Raw genomic sequence first — 20,217 nt, forward strand, 5'->3', positions numbered from 1 at the left:
ACCAAAAACTGAAGCACTCAGAATCTGGTGCAGCTATGCTTGGTAGCCAATCAACTTCTAACTTCAGCTTGTTTAATTAGTATTTGACAGTAAGACCTGGAAGCTGATTGGTTTGTATGCACCTAATTGGAGTTGCACCAGTTTTAGTAAATAATCCCCTATGTGAAAGCAGTGGTCTGCCTTTCCAGCATGCTACTGGCTCAAGGCAGCTTGATATAGGGCTACGCCAATAGGGCAATAATAATGAAATCAAAAATTTTAAAAAAACTTAAAGAAGTTACTTTTATATCTAGCCTAAACATGTTTAACAAATAAAAAAAATGAGGGCTCAATTGGGCGTTAATATTTAGAGAGAAAGTAATATTAACAAAGAGAGCAAAGCAGAATGATCAGCGCTAAAACAAACATAAAAAGCTGAAACTGGAACTGATATGGGTGACTAGGCACCTAATTATGGGTTTCTACATCTCTGCTGTTTACTTTTGTTCTTGCTCAATAAAGAAATGTAAATGTATCACAATGATTGCACTGTGAATAAACATTCCATGAAATCACCGGTTTAATGAGATTTTCTATTTTCCGTGGCAATCCCGCTATGTAGACTTTGGTTTCCAAAATACCATTCACAGGTTTAAACAGATATTTGGGATTATTGATGTTCATAACAGCTTCTTTGGCAATCTTCACACTTATACTGTTTTCCAGCTCCTCCACTGACACCTACAAGATGAATGAACACACATTTTGTGTTTACTGTGTAGCTGTTTATTTTTACAATGTAAGAACAAGAGGTGATGTATGATGGAAGAAAGCAGAGATAAATTATAATAAGCATGCTATTTGCAACTGTACGGCTATATCATAGTTTGCTCTAAAAAGGAACTGTGGTTTACATATAATTTAACTCGTAGTTTAGTTAATATACCATAGCCACAGTGTTCAGGCAGCTATACCAAACAGTTAGTCAAATGACAATTAAAGTGATATCAAACCCTTGGTTCTTTAAAAGAAAAGTATGGCCAAAACTTGGTCATACTTCTCTTATGGGTCACAGTAGCGCACTTACTTGTGCTCTCCTGTGGCCCAGAATCAGCTGACAGCAAGCTAAAGCTCATTGTCGGCTGACGTCACAGAGCTGCTCCATCTACCCAGATGCCGGATCAGCAGTTGGCTTCACCTCTCAGCTCTCAGTACGCAGTTGAGAGGCCCCTCCCCAGCCCAACACTCCAGTGAGTGCTGGAGGGGCAGAGCAGAGAGCGGTAACTGACAGTTGCTGTTCTCTGCTCAGACATGACAAATAACTGAGCGATCATTTGACATGCGAGCGCTCTGTTCTCAGGCTTAGAGCTGGAGGGGGACAGCTGCAGCATCAGACTGATGCTGCAGTAGGAAGGTGAGCATAGATGTTTGTTTTATTTTTATTCCCATACTTCTCCCATAAGCACTTTCAGCAGATGATTTTATCACTTACTTAGTATGCAGCTTTTTTATCTTTTAATCACTTGCCTACTGGACGCTTCCACCCCCTTCCTGCTCAGGCCAATTTTCAGCTTTCAGCACTGTTGCACTTTGAATGACAATTGTGCGGTCATGCACCATTGTACCCATGTGAAATTTTTATCATTTTTTTCACACAAATAGAGCTTTCTTTTGGTGGCATTTAATCACCACTGGGTGTTTTATTTTTTGCACTATAAACAAAAAAAAGAGCAAAAATTTTGAAAAAAAAGTTTTTTTTTGTTTCTATTATAACATTTTGCAAAGAGGTAATTTTTCTCCATTACTGATGATGAAGCTGCACTGATAGGCAGCACTGATGGGCACTGATAGGCAGCACCAATAGGCACTGATGAGGTGGCACAGATAGGCAGCACTGATAGGAGGTACTGATAGCCAGCATTGATAAGCGGCACTGATGAGCTGGCACTGATGATGCACTGATAGGTGGAACTGATGGGCACTGATGGGCAGCACTGCTGGGCTGCACCGCTGGGCAATGATGGGCGGCACTGATGGGTTGCACTGATGGGCAGCTCTGATGGGTGGCACTGATGGGCCTAGGTGGGTGGCACTGCAGGGCACAGGTGGGTGGCATTGATGAGCACAGGTGGGTGGCACTGATGGGCACAGGTGGGTGGCACTGAGGGGTACAGGTGGGCAGCACTGATGGGTACAGGTGGGAGGCACTGATGGGCACTGATCATCAGGGCACTGATCATCAGTGTCCTGATGATCAGTGCTGATTCTTTTGCTGACAATGCTGATTCTCAGCAGTACTTTCCTCACGCCGTGACAGCGTGAGGAAAGTGCAGCCGATAACTGGCAACTGTAGTTACCCGGTGATCTGCTGTGTCATTGGACACAGTTGATCACGTAGTAAAAGGCCACCATGCACGTAGTAAAAGACCACCATGTTTGGACACAGCGACCACTGGCAGCACATGGTGCGTGCTGCTGGGGGGGCGTGTTCTGAAATGATGGCCATGGACGTCGTCCCAGAACTAGATAACCGTGCTGTTGAGAACTGGTTAATCCTTGCCTATGTTCCAGTTTAAGCTGGTTCCATGGCTGCTGCCCTAGGTTTCCTGTTTCTGGGTTGCTCCTTTCTCTTGCAGCATCATATGAAGTCACTTTTGCAAGGGACCAAATTTGCTTCTCCCTATGCAGTGTGCATCAATAGAAACTAGGGATGCAATGATACCCTTTTTTGAACAGCAAGTACAAGCACCAATACTTTGAGTATTGATACTTTGCAGTGCGATTTGCAACAATACAAAATTTATGGATATAAATTACACCGCGGAGAATAGCATGCGATTTAAACAGCAATGAGATTCCTGTCCAAATCGCATGTACTTTCCCCACTGCTCCTGTGTGAACTCGGGCTTGTCATAGTTCACACAGGAGCGGTGTGGGAAACCTCCCTGCACCAAACCCATGCTTTCAAAGAAGGAAAAGCTGGGGATTTAAAATCTAAATGACTTTCTCACCTCTCAGTGCTGGGCCGACAGTAATAGTTAGATGGCTTTTGATTGGTCACCACTGTCACGGTGCTGACTAGTCAGAAACTGTCTAGCCCATTCTGTCGTCCCTTCAAGGAGAGGCAAAAAAGCCGCTTCACTAGCCTGGGGATTTGAAATTCCCATGGCTTTCTCTCCTCTCAGTGCGGGGATGACAGTACAGGCTAGACAGCTTTTGATTGGTCAGTTTGCACACTTCAGTTTTATTAAATCAACCCTATAATACATTGTCCTACCTTCACATGTGCTGTCTTAGGTTGCCCTTAGATGGGACGCTGGCTGATCAAAAGAAAACAAACAGATTTCCTCATCTACACAAGCAAGGTGTATGGAGGAATCCTTCCCACTGTGCTATTGTATTCTGAAAGTAGAAATCTGCTGTCAGACTAACTGATCAGTGCTGCAGCTGTTGATCAAAAGAAAAATTTCTGTCATTTCCATTCAAGTGATGTTGAACCAAATTTCAATCCATTTATGGCCAGCATAAGGCTAGCAGTAAGGTCGGACAGGGTAGCCCTCCCACAGCTACCAGCATGAGAAATTCAGGACCATGATCTACTGTATATTTGTCATGCAATGAAATGCAAACCTATTTGTAGGAGTCCATAATGAAGATGATCCTTGGGTTCTATGCCTTCATGTGACCTCATGCCACACAAAACAGATAGATAAATAGATAGATAGATAGATAGATAGATAGATAGATAGATAGATAGATAGATCAATTAACTTAAAGAAAAGCTTTCACTAAAATATCTACAATATCCTTATTTTCACATTATTTTTCTTGTATATAAAACCATGAAAACACACACTTAACAGTAGGATAAAACGCACATTACTATAATAGAAAAAAATTTAAATCAATAGCTGTACCACATAATTTAATTTATTATAACTGTATCCCTTTGAAAAAAAAATACAGAAATGACAAAATCTGATAAAAATTAAAAGACCTTTGACACTCACTATATGCCAGTCTCCATTATTGATTGACTTGCCGCCAGTTGTAACTTTTGTCCATAGGTCATTCTTGAACTGAATTTCAATTTTTCCATCACGCAAAGCGAGTAGAAACCATGATGTGGCATCAGCTGACTCTGCATACAGAATCACTCCCTCCCCATCGTAGGTTCGAAAATCAAACTCTGCTGAAAACCTTTGTGGGAAATAAATTCCATAATGTCAGCTTAAGCTCCTCATACATGAGCCTATCAGGTCAACCAATTCTTCTCCTTTTTGATTGCGGAAGGCCAATATTGATGAGGAAAACCGATGGAAAAAGATGTTTGGCATTGTCTATGTAGGTCATTCAGAATTGGATATCTGTTGTTTGGAAAGATGGCAACACCCCATACAGAGGGCAATGATTGGAAGAAAAGGTTGAAAATAATATTTCTGTGTAAATTGTATGCTCAAATTTATTAAACTGGATAAGTTCTCTAGATCTATATATCTAGATATAATATCTACAGAACTTCTCATCTGTTCAATATGTTAACAGAAGAGTGATGCAGTATATGCCAATTTTTTAAGAGATGCAACCACCCTAAGCAATGGTAGTACAGCAAGGGTGGAGCAATGTTCGGCAGTCATATGTGATAAAGGTTTCCCACACTGGAAATATACCTCAATTTATACAGGGATATATTTATAAAGCAGTGGATCTGACACTGAGCAAATATTCACTGTGTGTGCATGTATTTTAAATTACACAAACTAATTCACCACCAGTGAATGTCTGGTGAACATCTCCTTTACTACTCTCTAAATATACCCCCACTGTCCTAGTAAGTTAAACTTGATCTCTAACATGCAGGGCAAAGAAACAGGCTCAATTTAATATCAGTCCTATTAGTAGCCATAATTACTTTGCTGGTAATAAATGGGGACAAGTATCTGCCTTTAGTGAACTAGACATTCACTGAAATATGGGACATCTAGCCTTCCTTACCTTGTAACATCCGGCAGTTTGAATCTCAGATAGACAACAGGAATTCCTGTGAATTGTTCTGCCAGGTACAGCAACTCATAATTTGTCTCCAGATTGAGAGGAACACATATTGGGATACGCTACAACAGAGAAAATAAAACTTGAATACAATACAATGTCAGCAATCATTGTTATTAAGATGTTTTGCCATAAAGGCAACAGTAAATAATTGCCTTTGCATTTCAATTCTAAGTGCCGGCTCACATATATATGGATTGGATACGATTTGAACCGCATCCGATCCGCATCACATATGAAATAACATTGCTTCCCATGGTGCCTGTTCACATATGTCCAGTGCTGTGGCGGTGAGGATTCAGTGCGGTTTCAAAAAGAGTCTTGTACGATTTCTGAACAGCGCCTTCAGGTTCAGGTGCAGATTACAGGCTATTGACTTCTATGGGAACCGTTTCTAAACAGCATATGTGTGAACAGGATAAAATCCTGAGCTAATCCTGTCCTGATGTAAACCTGACATGAACTGCTGGAAAACTACTGTGTCAGTTATCTGTGAAACCTGAGCATCCATCCTCACCGTACATGTGTGAATCAGCTCTAAAATTGGTATTTCTTCTCTTTCTTATGTGAGATAAGCGGGTGAATTTTTTTTTGTCTATAGAAATAGAAACTTTATGAAAAATGAATCTGTCTGAATCCCACCAGTGACAATATTTGTTTGAACTTTGTATGCACTGCTTGTGCTTGAATGTTTCATTGTAAAACATTGTTTTATCTAAACATTACTGGCAGGTTAATTTATGCCCTGGACTGGCCTCATGAACTGTATGAGATCAAATGGGAAGAGATGTCGGTCAGCTTCTTTGGGGGACAAAACCAATGGGAATGCTTTGGTTTACTCTTTGAAAATTTGTGTTATTGTGGATAGTAAATACATAAAGGAATTAAATTATGGCTTCAGAATCTGTTTTAATTTTCTTCACATTTTTCCTGATTTTTTTTTTCAATAACCTGTTGACATTTTACCAATATTTTCTAATGCACAATTTCCACAGCCCTAATGGTGGCTGGCCATACATGCTTTGCTAATTGATCAGTTTTCCTCCTGATCAGTCTTTCCCCGTGTGTGTCATATTGATCGAATTGGTTGTCAATCTCCAGTTGAAAATTTATTTTATCGATATGCCATGCCATTTTTATTGAAAAAAGGCAACCATAAAGCAAAAGAATGGGGACCATGGCACAAAACAAGGGTATACATAGCATACCAATATACAGTTGACACAAACAAGATCAAGATAATAAAACATGATCACCCCTTTCACAGGATAATCTAGTATTGTCTGCAAGTATGGTTGGAAGTTTTTAATCATATCTTTGTTTCCACTATGGAATCTCATAATGTGATTGATTAGAATACTTTGTGAATGATCTCAGTGGACACTAATGCAGGCCATAGATGGGGAGTAAACTGGCTGGAAATTCATCCAAAAAATGAATCGCCTAATTTTCGGATCGTTAGTGTCTGAATTGGTCGGCCAGTTTTCTTGATTTTGACACATTTTTTAATCGTTCATGTTGGGGAAAAAAACTTTTGCCCATCGGGCGATTTTCACGGCAATGATGGGCAAATCGGACGATCTTTTTCCCGATTAAAAAAATGTGCATGAGCCGTGACCAAAGAAAAAGAAGAACATCTGTATCTATTTGTATCCATAAAAATCGGACGATTATTGTTTTGGATGAATTTTCAGCCAGTTTACTCCCCATCTATGGCCTGCATTAGTGTCCACTGAGATCATTCACAAAAGAATAATGGCCATTTAATGCACATGCACAAAGCTTATGAAAAAGATGATCTTTTTTATAGTTGAATTTGTGATGAATTTTGTATTGCAAAGGTTGATAAAAAGGGGTGCAGATTGTGTTCTTTTCCCAAGACTGCACTTACCCTTTTAAAGTATATCTAAAACTAGCATTGTCTTGGATGGAGTAGAGAATGGTAAGCACATATGCCAGTTTTTTGTTCTGTTTGTTCCAATGGGGAGATTTCACTTTCTGTCCCAGGGACAACACAGGAAATAGAAGGAAATCTGTCTATAGTCAGGGGAAATACTCTTATAGACAGTTGTCAAAAGAACAATTTCCTTTACAGGAATATTTTTCTTGATCTCCTATTATGGTGGCAACCATAAAACTTTGAATTTCCCAACACTTTCTGTCCTATGACAATGATCAATGCAATATAAAGTGAGGATCTCAGGAAAACAGACAACAATAAAAGCATAAAACATGACAGTCTGGGGTTGATTTACTAAAACTAGAGAGTGTAAAATCTGGTGCAGATCTGCCTAGAAACCAATCAGCTTCTAGTTTTTTTTGTCAAAGTTTAGGCTACTTTCACACTGATCCGCATTTGCAGTGCATTTATTACAGGAAATGTGACTCAAAAACCGCACCAAACATGAAATGCAGCTGAGTTCTTTAGGTGTTTTTTTTTTTATTTTGCACCAAATCTGCACTAAAAATGCAGAAAGCAGGATTTTAAAAAATCCAGCAGACCCACAACGGATCAGTGTGAGGAGTTCCATAGGACTGCACGGTCACACATTTTTCTTCCGTTTTTTTAATGCAAAAGTAGAAGAAAAATGAATCAGAGTAAAAACAGATTTAATTGAACAAGTTGAAAGGATAAGTTCACCTTTTCAGGCAGAATTTCACTTTTCATAATAAATAGAAGCGCTTTCTAATGCCATTTCTAGCCCAGTCATCCCAATGTGCTTTTCTTTCACTTACCTCATCCACGGGACATTTCATTTTTTGTCAGTTTGTGAGATTTTTAACAAATTTTCAGATTGCATCATTTCCTGTCAATGGTCTCTCAGCATTCACTTTCTGTAGGCCACTTTCGAGAAACCTTCACTTACATGTTGCATCACTCTGGACCACACCTCTCTCATTACAATACTACCTTCCTTCCATCAGCTATGTAGTACAAGGGTCTGTCTGATTTGATACAAATTGAATACATTGTTCAGGTGTGTCCTCCTATTCCATAGTTCTGGTAAATCTAAATTGTACAGAGATTGTACAATCAGATTGCATAGTGTATGGCCATCTTTATACACGTACATAGGAGGGAGTGGATGGAGACAGTCAGTTGTCAGGCCCTGTTCACATCTCCACATGCATTCAGAAACACACATATGTGAATGAAGCCTCATTGTGCTGTGCAAATACACAAATTTCACTTTCAGGTCCCATTCACACTGACAGTAGAGGGAGCACTTTTTCCAGTGACACACAAAGGACATGTGTGTCCTAAAATGTCTGCTTGTTTCCATGTTTGGTGTGCCATTAACAATTAATTACACTGAAAGTGCAACTAGGTAATTTTAGGTGTATAAAGGTGGCCATACACTATACAATCTGATTGTAGAATCTCTGTATGATATCCTTAAGATTTACCAAACCTATATAATAGGAGGACACAGCATCAATCCAATCACTCGGCCTGAGCCTGTATGTAGAGATGCTGGGGTAGCCAGGCAAATGCAAGTGGAGAGAGATCTGGAGATGCTATGAAAATAGTTGATAGGTGAAGGGTGTGTACTAATGAGGGCAGTGCAGGATGTGTGTGCTGCTTCCAGGGTCCTACTGCCTCCTCTGTCCTCTGTCCACATTCCAGGAATTGAAAAAGCTTTCTAAGACATTTACCAAAGGCTAAGGTAAGGCCTTGCGCTCCAGATCAAAGATAGCTTGTATATTTTTGCAACTGAGGTACCGTAATGGTATATTGGCGCATAGGGGAGCTGGAGTTTATTATAAACAAAAAGTGAACTTAGCCTTGAAGTTAGAAGCTGAATGGTTTCTATGCAGAGCTCACCAGATTTTTGCACTCTCCAGTTTTAGTAAATCAACCCCAGTTTGTCCTCCCTCTGTCCAAACCTGAAAAGTAAATGTTTGGCTTTAGGTGTACTTTAAAGTGGAAGAAAAGGCTTGCCTTCAATTCACTCCCCACAGTCAGTTAAACCATACAGTATAATTAGCTTGTTATGTGTAAAATATTAAAAGATGTTTGTTTCTATCTTTTCTTTTTCTTTAAAAAACATTGCCTTAATGGGACCACAATGACTCTGAGTTTATAAAGACATGACTGAGGGACATGCAGAATATCGAGGCTAATACTTACCACCTAACCAATAAAACAACCACTCCCTGAACCTTCTCCCACCTGAAATAACCACGCGATTCTCCTTTTGGTGTAAAACCGGCCATAGCAGCCCATTTATTTAACATAACTCTTACATAACACTTCTTACAGTACAATCAAATAATAACTGACAGTAATGATCCCAACCGGGTCCAAGGTCTTCGAAGGCACTGTTACATCAATAACTTGGCTGTATCTGACACCCAATAAAAAGGCCCCCAGCCGTTACTACACTGCTTCGGAGACAATACTACAGCTACGTAGTCCCAGATACAACCCATGAACTCCCACCTTACCAACCTAACCTTATAATTGGGAAGGAACACCCATACCTACGATGGGTCCAACCCATAATCCACCAATCCACCACTGCCTTCAAAGACCCAGCAACCTCTGCCAGCTGCCATGACAAAACAAAAACACCAAACACCTCAGGACACAAAATGCCGATCAAGGAAAGAAAACAAAATCAATGAACCTGCACAAAACCAAACGACATGACAAACACAAAGGACAAAACCAATAACCAAAAACAAAAACAAGCAAAACGAAACAACGAAACAGGTCCAGAGAGGGAGGGCGGGAGAAACCACACCAGTGCTGGCACAAGCTCCGACTGACACCCCCGACAAGTCCCAACCCCTCTCCTCATCCTGGAAAGACCTTCCTCAAGCTCGAATACGCCAATCAGGTGAGTAAACACCCTATCTTCTGAATATACTCCCACCCAAATCCAATCTCCGCCTCGCAAGCTCCAGTATTGCTGGCCCTCCCCTTAGCTTTGCTCATTCCAGGCCCTGACTGGACAGCTGGTGGACGTTTCCTCCTAGCAGAATAATTTTTAGAAGTGAAGTGCCTCGCCAGTTGGCATGGACATTGATTGCTAGATGGTGCTGGGCCAGGCAGCATGGAGGCAGGACTAGGCGGGACTGAGGCAGGACTGGCATAGTGCTGAGCAGGGCTGACTGTGCTGCTTACACATACACTGACAATAGTACCAGGAAATGCTTTTGAGCAGCCTCATTTGGCTGTACAGGGACCGTTGTTGGTGAAGCACAGGAGACTTGCTGAAGGTCTAGATAAGAATACTGTTTCTGATTAGACATTCAGCAATAACAATAATGCATACTATACAAGTTTTTTATGTTATATATAGGACACAGGGAGGACAAATCGGGGTTGATTTACTAAAACTGCATGGTGCAACATCTGGTGCCGCTCTGCATAGAAACTAATCCGCTTCCAGGTTTTATTGCCAAAGCTTAATTGAACAAGCTGAAGTTAGAAGCTGATTGGCTACCATGCATAGCTGCACCAGATTCTGAGTGCTCCAGTTTTAGTAAATCTCCCCCCCCCCAAAAAAAAATTAATCAAGTTTAGATTTTTATTTTTAACTGGAATTCCATTTTAAGGCTCACCTCACCAGATCTACTATCCATGGACATTATGGGTTAATAGACAGAAGTTCCGGTGAGTAAAAGAAAAGTTGTACTGTAAGCAGTAAGCAATGTGTTGGTGCCAGGCGTGGGATTTACACCCAAGCTGATGCCCTGAGCTTTTTCTCACATACATGGCAGGAAAGAAAAAACAAACAATGGTTGTTATCAGTGAGTGAGAAACCCAGGCAGAGTGTGATCTTATTCATCAGCTAAGTGACTCTTCACATTGTGGTTGGGGGATGGTGCTGCTAGTTATTACTCATTACTATGTGTTAATGCTGCTGAGATGAGACTAGGTGAGAACTGCCAAATGCTGCTGTCACCTTCTGTGTCTACAGGGGGGTGTCATTTGTGCAAATATTGGACTAAATTTTCTTTACAGTAAATCAATAACTTCAGAAGAGTAACAATATATAGGGTTACATGTAACAGTAATACATGGAATATTATTATTACTATTATTAATGATCGTAGTAATATTATTATTATTATTATTATTATTAATAATAATAAAAAAAAAAAAACAATTAGAAACTATGTGAGGCCACTCTGTAGAATATAACAGCTGACAATAATGAAGACAGAAACAGACATGAGAAAGATAAATGTGAACAAAAGTATTGCTGCATTCATTCATTTACAGTTGCTTCCATGTATTAACTACTTCAAGTCCGGACACTTTTACCCCCTTCCTGTCCAGGCCAATTTTCAGCTTTCAGTGCTATCACACTTTGAATGACAATTGCGCGGTCATGCAACACTTTACCCTTATGAATTTTTTAGCATTTTTTTGAGACAGATAAAACTTTATTTTGGTGGTATTTATTCACCACTGGGATTTTTATTTTTTTTGCTATATAAATGAAAATGTCCAAAAATTTAGAAAAAAAGTGCTTTTCTTATAAAATTTTGCAAATAAATAATCTTTCTTCATAAATCTTGGGCAAAATTTACTCAGTTATCTTTCTAGTAAAAAAAAATAACTCAAATTAGTTTATAACCAAAAATAATTTTTTACATTTTTTTTTTTACATTTTTTTACTTTTTACTGTCACCCTATACTTGTGGGAGGTGATGAAGATTTTTTTTTTTTTACACTGATTGCTTTTACACCCATAAAGGCTGTAAAAGCAATCATTTCTCCTTCTCTCTGGCTGCATTCTTGCAGTCATTGAGAAATACTGTGTGAGCTGTGATTGGTCACAGCTTGTCACATGGTACAAGGCTGTTGTGAATAGCCTTGTACCATGTGATCTCTGTGATCATTCACAGATTTCACTAGTAGTAAGCAATGATGTCAGTAGTGACATCTTGCTTACTACTATTCATATGATCACATGACTGGGACCTCACACAGAGGTCCCGTACAACGATCGGTGTTCCACTGTGTCTGGAGGACACAATCACAAGCAGGGCAGCGGTGAGGACATTTATAAACAGCCACCTGCCCTTGCACTGCTCCCGTCCAGCCGTTTATATACATGGGCAGGACGGGAAGTGGTTACGTACTCCAGCTCACACACCTGTATACCCCTGATAGAGTAATATTCTTTAAGACTTAGTCCCCAGTCACACCGATCTGATTTCAAAGTCGGATGTCTATACAAGTCACACCTGAAGTAGTGCAGGCATTGTTGTGAAACCGGTGCGGCTACAACCAAGTCGGAATCGCACCGATATAACCACTTTAATTGCAGACAATAGGGTGCGACTTGCCACACTATTTGAAACTCGCATGGCATGGCAAATCGCATGGCAAGTCACACCTGGTATGACCGGGCACTTATCCAGGTATTAAATTGAAAACCAAAAACATGTCATCTATCGCAGCTTACCAATTCTTAGAAGTGGTGGCTACATCAGTTTTCCTTTTTTTTAGGCTTTGTTCCCTCTGTTTTCCCTGGTGTTCTGGCCACTAACACACCTCCTGTATTAGAGTGCCTAAACTCTGGATGAAGTAGCACAGGGGGCACCTTTGGACAGCAGCATTGTCAGATTGGGGGGGGGAGTAGATACACTAACCGATTTCTACACGATAACAAATTGAAGCCAAGCTCACACTGCAGTTACTCAAGCAGTTTTGGTTGTTGTAACTGTTTGGATGCAACCAATGGTTTGTCTCAACACTCTTAATGGATACATTTGCAGGAGAGCTTGTTATGTTGAAAAACAACAGACTTACTGGTAGGGGCGGCTCCAGAAAACTTTTTTTGGGGTGCTGTGCTGGAAGTGCAAGTTGGGGTGCTAATGTGGCACGTGAAGCATATCATGCAGTTATGGGCGTGCCCAAAAGTGGGTGTGGTCGACAAGAAGGTGAGGCCAGAAAGTAGGTGTTTTGACATGGTCTATGGCTTGTAGTTTGACACTTTTCTCCCTTTTGTATAGACCAAAAAAGACCTGGGGGTGAACTGAAGAGACTATGGGAGCAAAATAGGTCCAGTTGTTGCCAGAAATCATAGTCCCCCCTGCTTATATCACAGCAAAGTAATTCACTCTCATCACTCACAATAATGAACCCACAGTAAAACACAGTACAGTAATTAACCAGGGCAAAGTTCACACTTAAAGTAGAACTAGTGGCAAAACTTTTTTTCATTTTGGACAGAGCAAGGGAGGGTTATAACCCCTGTCAGATTTTTTATCGCCATCTGTGAGATTTCCCTTCACTTCCTGCCCCATAGCCAAACAGGAAGTGGAAGGAAATTCCTGCAAGAGAATCCCTTAGGGAACCCCAGGTCACCAGAACTAGTTTCCAAATTGGAATATTTCCCCTCTATTTCTTTTCTGGGGACCACCCAAAATTTAAAATTTGGGATTTTCTTTACTTTCACTTTCAATGATAATGGTAACCAGGACAAATAGAGTGGGTGAATCTCATAGAATAGGTGCAGGAACTCAACCATGCCCCCTCCACAATAAAAATGACTCTCTATCCCCTGAAGGGTAAAGCATACCACATTAAAGGGTGGCTTTGGCCAAACTGCACTAACAGTGGGGAGATCAAGGGCATTGTAAAATATCAGGAGCGTGTTATACACAGGGTGCAGGGTTCAGAAGTGCACTACTTAGAGTACAGGATTCAGAAGTGCACTACGTATTGAATGCAGATTTCAGGAGTGCGCTACTTACAGAATGCAGAGTTCAAGAGTGCACTACGCACAGAATGCAGCGCTCATAAGTGCGCTGCATACAAAGTGCAAAGTTCAGAAGTGCACTACGGACAGAGTGCAACGTTCAGAAGTAAGCTACGTACAGAGTACAGCATTCAGAATTGCGCTATGTACAGAGAGCAGAGTTCAGAAGTGCACTATGTGCAGTGCACAGGGTTCAAGAGGGCTACACACAGAGTTTATTATAATGAACTCAGTGCATTACACACAAAGTGCAGAGTTCAGTAGTGTGCTGCTTTCAGAATGCAGGGTTCAGGAGTGTGTTATGTACAGAATGCAGGGTTCAGGGGTGTGTTATGTACAGAGGGAAGGGCTCAGGAGTGTTCTATGTACAGAGTGCAGAGTTCATGAGTGTGCTATGTACAGAGTGCAGAGTTCAAGAGTGTGTTATGTACAGAGAGAAGAGTTCAGGAGTGTGCTATATACAATGTGCAGAGTTCAGTGGTGCGTTACATATACAATGCAGGGTTCAGGAGTGCATTACACACAAATTGCAAAGTTTAGGGGTGTGTTACATACAGAATGCAGGGTTCAGGAGTGTGCTGTGTCAGGACTGTAGGGTTGAAGAGTGCGTTACACACAAAGTGCAGAGTTCAGAAGTGCATTACATACATAAGGCAGGGTTCAGGAGTGCGTTATGTACCGAATTCAGGGTTCAAGAGTGTGTTACGTACAGAATGCAGGATTTAGGAGTGTGCTGGGTACAGAATACAGGGTCAGGACCTAAATTTCTGTATGGACCCACAAAAGGATAATACCTCTTCCGCGCAAAGAGAGGGGAGTAGGTCTCTGAGATCACTTAAAAAAGTGATGCATGAATATCAACTAGTGGACACCTGGAGAATAAAGCATATGAAGGACAGAGACTATACCTTCTTCTCTAATGCACATGAGATATACTCGAGATTAGATTACATCTTAATAGATCATCAACTTATAGACCATCTGGTTAAAATTGACATAGAGACAAGGACGTTCTCGGATCATGCTCCGGTCGTAATGAAAATGGGATGGGGAAGAAGGTGGACTGGAGGATTAGGGTGGAGGTTAAATGAGGTTCTTCTTCTGGATGAGGATTTAGTTCAGAAAATCGAGAAAGAGATAAAGGTATACTTTAAGGAGAACAAAACAGAGGAGGTATCGATGGCTACAGTCTGGGAAAGCCACAAGGTATTTATAAGAGGAATCTTGATAGCGGCAGGAGCAAGGAAGAAAAAGGAAAGAAGAGAGAGGGTTAGTGGGCTTCTAAAAGAAATATTGGACTTGGAGCAGATCCATAAGAAGAAAATAACAAAAGATACGAGACAGAAGTTATTGGATAAAAAAGATGAACTAGAGAGGCTGATGGAGGAGGAGAAGATAAAAGTATACAATAGCGTTTTGAACGAGAGATATAGATGGGGAGATAGACCAGGAAGATATCTAATGAGAGCCCTGAACAAAAAATAGGAACTATATAGAAAAGATAAAAAGCTCAAAGGGGGAGTTGGTCCATTCAAATAAAGAGATTATTAAAGTGTTTACGGAGTATTACAAACAGTTATATAATATTAGTCCCCAAGGCCCTCTAAAAGAAGCTCAAGAGGGAATTAATGAAAAAAAGATGACATACTTAAAAAATGCGGGATTACCAAAATTAAGTGAAGCACAGTTGAACACCCTAGATGCAGAAATTTCCCAGGAAGAAATTAAAATAGCATTAAAAGGCACAGTGGGGGGGAAAAGCCCAGGTCCGGATGGCTATACAGTTAAATACTATAAGAAATTTAGTGAAGTACTGTTACCCAAGTTGGAGAAATATATGAATGCCCTGGGAGGTGGGATGGAAGTGAGGAGAGAATCCCTACAGGCCCATGTAGTACTTATCCACAAGGAGGGAAAAGATCCATCTCAGTGCTCCAGCTATAGACCTATCTCATTATTGAACACAGACACTAAACTGTATGCAAAGGTGTTAGCAAACAGGTTGAGAGATCTTATGCCTGAATGGATCCATGGAGACCAGGTGGGCTTTGTACCGGGGAGAGAAGGTAGAGATAACGGCCTGAGAACCCTGATGCTTATTCAGAAAAGTAGAAAAGGGAAAGCCCCGGTGGTGCTCTTGTCAATTGATGCAGAGAAGGCATTTGATAGAGTGGACTGGGGTTTTATGATGGACAACTTAAAAGTGCTGGGAATAGGTGATAGAATGAGAGAGTGGATAAGTAAATTATATAGGGAGCCCACTGCAATCATCACGGTAAATGGGGAGAGATCAGAACCCATTGGAATGTCTAATGGTACAAGACAGGGATGTCCACTGTCCCCTCTGCTATATGTATTGTCACTCGAACCTCTGCTGTCAATAATAAGAAATAGTGGATCGGTAAAGGGAATCCAGATAGAATCCATAGAACATAGAGTTGCGGCCTTTGCGGACGACTTATTGTTCTATGTGGGGAATCCCCGAATAACTCTCCCAAATATAATGAAGATTCTGAAGGAGTACGGTGAACTATCAAATTTAAAAATTAATCCAACGAAAACAGAGATCTTGAATATTAATATATCGAAGAATGAAAAAGAAAAACTACAAAAAGAATTCCCCTTTATATGGAGAGAAAAAGAGATAAAATACCTAGGAATAAAACTCACTGCCTCATCTAAGCATTTGTATAGATTAAACTATATATCTTTGATAAATGAGATTAGAGAAGATTTAAAAAGATTAGAAGGAGGAAACCCATCCTAGATAGGACGTATAAACCTAGTTAAAATGGTAATCCTGCCTAAAATACTGTATAGATTTCAAATGGTACCAACTAAAATTCCAGAAGCCTTCTTCAAGATAATGAAAAAAATACTAACAAGATACATATGGAAGAATAAAAAACCTAGAATAGCATATGAAACATTGAGTAGGACTAAAGAGAAAGGGGGATTGGGTCTACCAGATGTCAAGAGATATTATAGAGCAGTGGTTTTAGCAAGAATATATGACTGGACATTTAACCATAAGGGGAAAAGCTGGGTAACAATTGAAAATGATCTTAGTGGCATTAGATTGAGTCAGATGATATGGGTTCCACCACAGTTCAGGGGAATTAAAGAAAGCACAAGTATCTACACTTTAAATGTCTTTAGGGTATGGGATAATTTACACAAAAGCATGAAATGGGATTTTAATTCTATATTAATGCCTCTCACAAACACTGAGTACTTTCCCCCGGGAAAGATTAGGATATCAGAGAGATGGTTTAGAAAGGAGGATACTCAACTGAGAGATGTTTTGGTGGAGGGGGAATTGAGATCACTAAAAGATTTAATAGAGAAGAAGAGAGATATTTTTATTAGAATAGATGAGTGGAAACATCATCAATTGAAATGTTTTATTGGAAATCTACCGAAACCCCTGAGATCAAAAGAGGAGTGGAATATGTTTGAAAGGTTGTTAGAGACACGAAGGGATGGGAAGCACGGTGTTTCAAAAGTGTATAGAATACTCACAGAATTAAACACAAACACAAAGTTAAGCTTTATAACAAAATGGGAAAGAGATATGGGAGTGGGGATTGATGAAGATAGACAGAGAAAGATGTTTAGATTGATACACGATAATGTTAGTATGAGAGAGGTTGAGGTTAATTATAAGTGTGTGACACGTTGGCACATTACACCGAGTGTAGAGCACAAGATGAGTGGTGAAAATTCAAATTTGTGTTGGAGAGGATGTGGAGAGATAGGCACGGTGTTCCACATATGGTGGGAATGTCCGAAAATCCAGGCTTTTTGGAAGATAATAGTCAAATTGATTGAAGATATACCTGAAATTGACATAGGATTAGACCCAATGATGTGCCTCCTACACAATGTGGAGACATCTGTAAATAAATATAAAGATTCAGGTATATGGTACTTATTGAATGCGGCGAAGGGGTTGATACCCAAGTTCTGGTGGAAAGCTGAGGTACCGAGGGAGGATGACTGGATTAACAGAGTGAACCAGATAGGTAGAATGGAAAGAGCATACCATATGCAGGAAGATAGGATGAGAGTTTATTTTAGGAGATGGGAAAAGTGGGAAAGAGCAGGATTGAAAGAAAAATATAGGAAAATATGAACTAGGATGTTAGTAAAAAAATGAATAAGCCTCAAGAGAGTAGAATGGGCTAGAGTCTGCAGAGGGGGGAGGAGGGGGGAGGAGGGGTGGAAAGGGGGGGTAGTGGGATGGGAAAGAAAAGAGTTTTTAGTAAGGGAAAGGTAGAAATGTTATAAATGTCTGGGTATGAGAATTTTTTCCCCTTTATGGGTTTTTGTATTAACATAAAAAATTTAATAAATATTTAAATAAAAAAAAAAAAAAAAGGATTGCATTATGCACAAAGTGCAGAGTTCAGGAATGCATTACATACAGAATGCAGGGTTCAGGAGTGCATTACACTCAAATTGCAGCATTCAGGGGTGGATTATATACAGAATGCAGGGTTCAGAAGTGTGCTGCATACAGAGTGTGGCGTTCAGAAGTGTGCTGCACACAGAATAAATAGTTGAAGAGTGCATTACATACAGAATGCAGTGTTCAGGAGTGCGTTACGTACAGAATGCAGAGTGAGTTCAGGGGTGCATACTGTACATGTAATTGTCAGCATCCAACAACAGTAATACATGATCTGAAATTCTCCTTGCTTGCTGAGTCCACACAGTGGCAACCATACAGAGCACAGGCAGGCTGTAGTATGACATTTAAATCCCTGCAGAGCAAAGATCTAAGTTCCAGGATCAGGAACAGTTTACCTTAATCCATCTCTGGACACTTGGGGAATTCCTTAGAAATGTGAGCCTTCCTCCTCCTGCAGGATAGAGCCGTGCAGGCAGGGAGGGTTCTTTGCCTTACTGAATATCACTCCAATGCTCTGAGAGACTGTGTAGCCAGAGCTAGAAGAAGAGCATCGGGACTTGCGGCTCCAAGGCACTGTATTTCTGCACAGCAAGTCCCTGCTCAATCACATTGCTTTGCAAGTTTGCACCGATCCAGGGTGGATTGATGCAGATTTGCAAAGCCTTGTGTGTGATCCAGACAAGAGAATATATGGGGGTGCTTTGAGGGTGCTGGAGGAAATTTTAAGGGTGCTTCAGCACCCCCATGCACCTACCTAGTACCACCCCTGCTTACTGGCAGGATAAAAATGGAAAGAAAAAAAAAAAACTAATGCAGCCATCACATCTAAGAATTCGTAAGCTGCAATATAATAAATGTTTGCTTTTGGGTTTAATACCACTTTAACGTTGTCATTAAAGTGAAGCTGCACTGCATCTGAGCACCACAAACCAAAAATGCTATTTAATTCATTGTTAATATTCAAAGCAAAATCACCCATCCATCCATGTCTCCATGCTTTATTTTGCTGAGAATTTATTTTGAAAAACACCCCCTTGCATTGCTGGAAGTGGCCATCTTGAGTAAGGGCAGATAATTCATGTAGTAATTACTTCCTGGAATTCATCTGCCCTTAGCTCAGGCATGCAAGTAGGAGGGTGTGCTTAGCTGAGAAAGCCCCTCCCCTCCTGAAGACTCCTGGGATGTATGACATCATTTTCCTAGGCAAGGAAACCAGGAAGTAACTGAAGAAATGTAAAAAAAAAAGTTTAAAACAAGTAAATATGATACACTTTGCTATCTATTTACTAATGCTAGCAGAATAAGGATTAAAAGCAGTCAATGTTGATTGAGAGAATGAGGTTCTACTTTAATTACGATACCAAATTATTGTTCTAGTTTAACCAGTGTTACTTTTAAATCAACTACTGTTCCCATAGATAAAAGTGCAAATTAAATTCTGTGATATGTCCCATTTATAATGACAGTAAAATTACATTTGTGGCACAAAGCATTGCAATGTTATTTTCATTTTTTTTTAGTTTTGCGCTGTTGTTTTAATGTTACTCTACAAAAACAAACAAAACAAAGTGAAGCAACACATATGAGTAATATATGAATGGTGAAATAGAAAAAAGGGAGAAGAGGAAGAAGATCATTTGTGCCATAGTGCTGCCCAAACTAATATACTTGTGATATCCAAGCTAGTTTTTTTTTTATAGGAAGGGATTTGTTTTGAATATGTTAGAATGCATAGAAATATATGATCAAAAAGTGAGAATGTGAACTGTTGATTAGCTTCAAAATAAATCCCCAAGAACTACTAATTTCTCCTCTGATCCTGCTTTGTTTCCAAGAACTCAACTTTCTGAAGCATTTTCCTTTAAACATTACTATCCATAGTCCCTTCGTCCAATCAAAGTCACATTACAGGTCACTGAGGTGCTTTGATTGGTGCGGAGGATCACAAAGTGTGGAGCTTAGCCAGGCAAGGTTATCCTCAAGGTTAGCTGCTAATGTAGATGGAGGAATCTATTAGATTTCTTTTGTTCAGCTGGCACACTGAAC

The 20,217-nt window shown here is 40.1% G+C and overlaps 1 protein-coding gene across 2 annotated transcripts in view; it reads right to left on the minus strand.

The window, feature by feature from the left end:
- Positions 1-20,217, minus strand: part of PROS1 (protein S) — a 93,694-nt gene that overhangs the window by 12,179 nt on the left and 61,298 nt on the right. For both annotated transcript variants that reach the window (XM_089682933.1, XM_089682932.1), the window contains exons 9-11: positions 4,975-5,093; positions 3,990-4,179; positions 556-720 (exon numbers count right to left, since the gene is read on the minus strand). In XM_089682933.1, the coding sequence (XP_089539059.1) occupies positions 556-720; positions 3,990-4,179; positions 4,975-5,093 (474 nt within the window). The remainder of the gene's footprint in view (positions 1-555; positions 721-3,989; positions 4,180-4,974; positions 5,094-20,217) is intronic.

The sequence above is a fragment of the Staurois parvus genome, unplaced genomic scaffold (genome assembly GCF_062004578.1).
Source record: "Staurois parvus isolate SC_StPar_1 unplaced genomic scaffold, SC_StPar_1.0 ptg000299l, whole genome shotgun sequence".
Lineage (NCBI taxonomy): Eukaryota > Metazoa > Chordata > Amphibia > Anura > Ranidae > Staurois > Staurois parvus.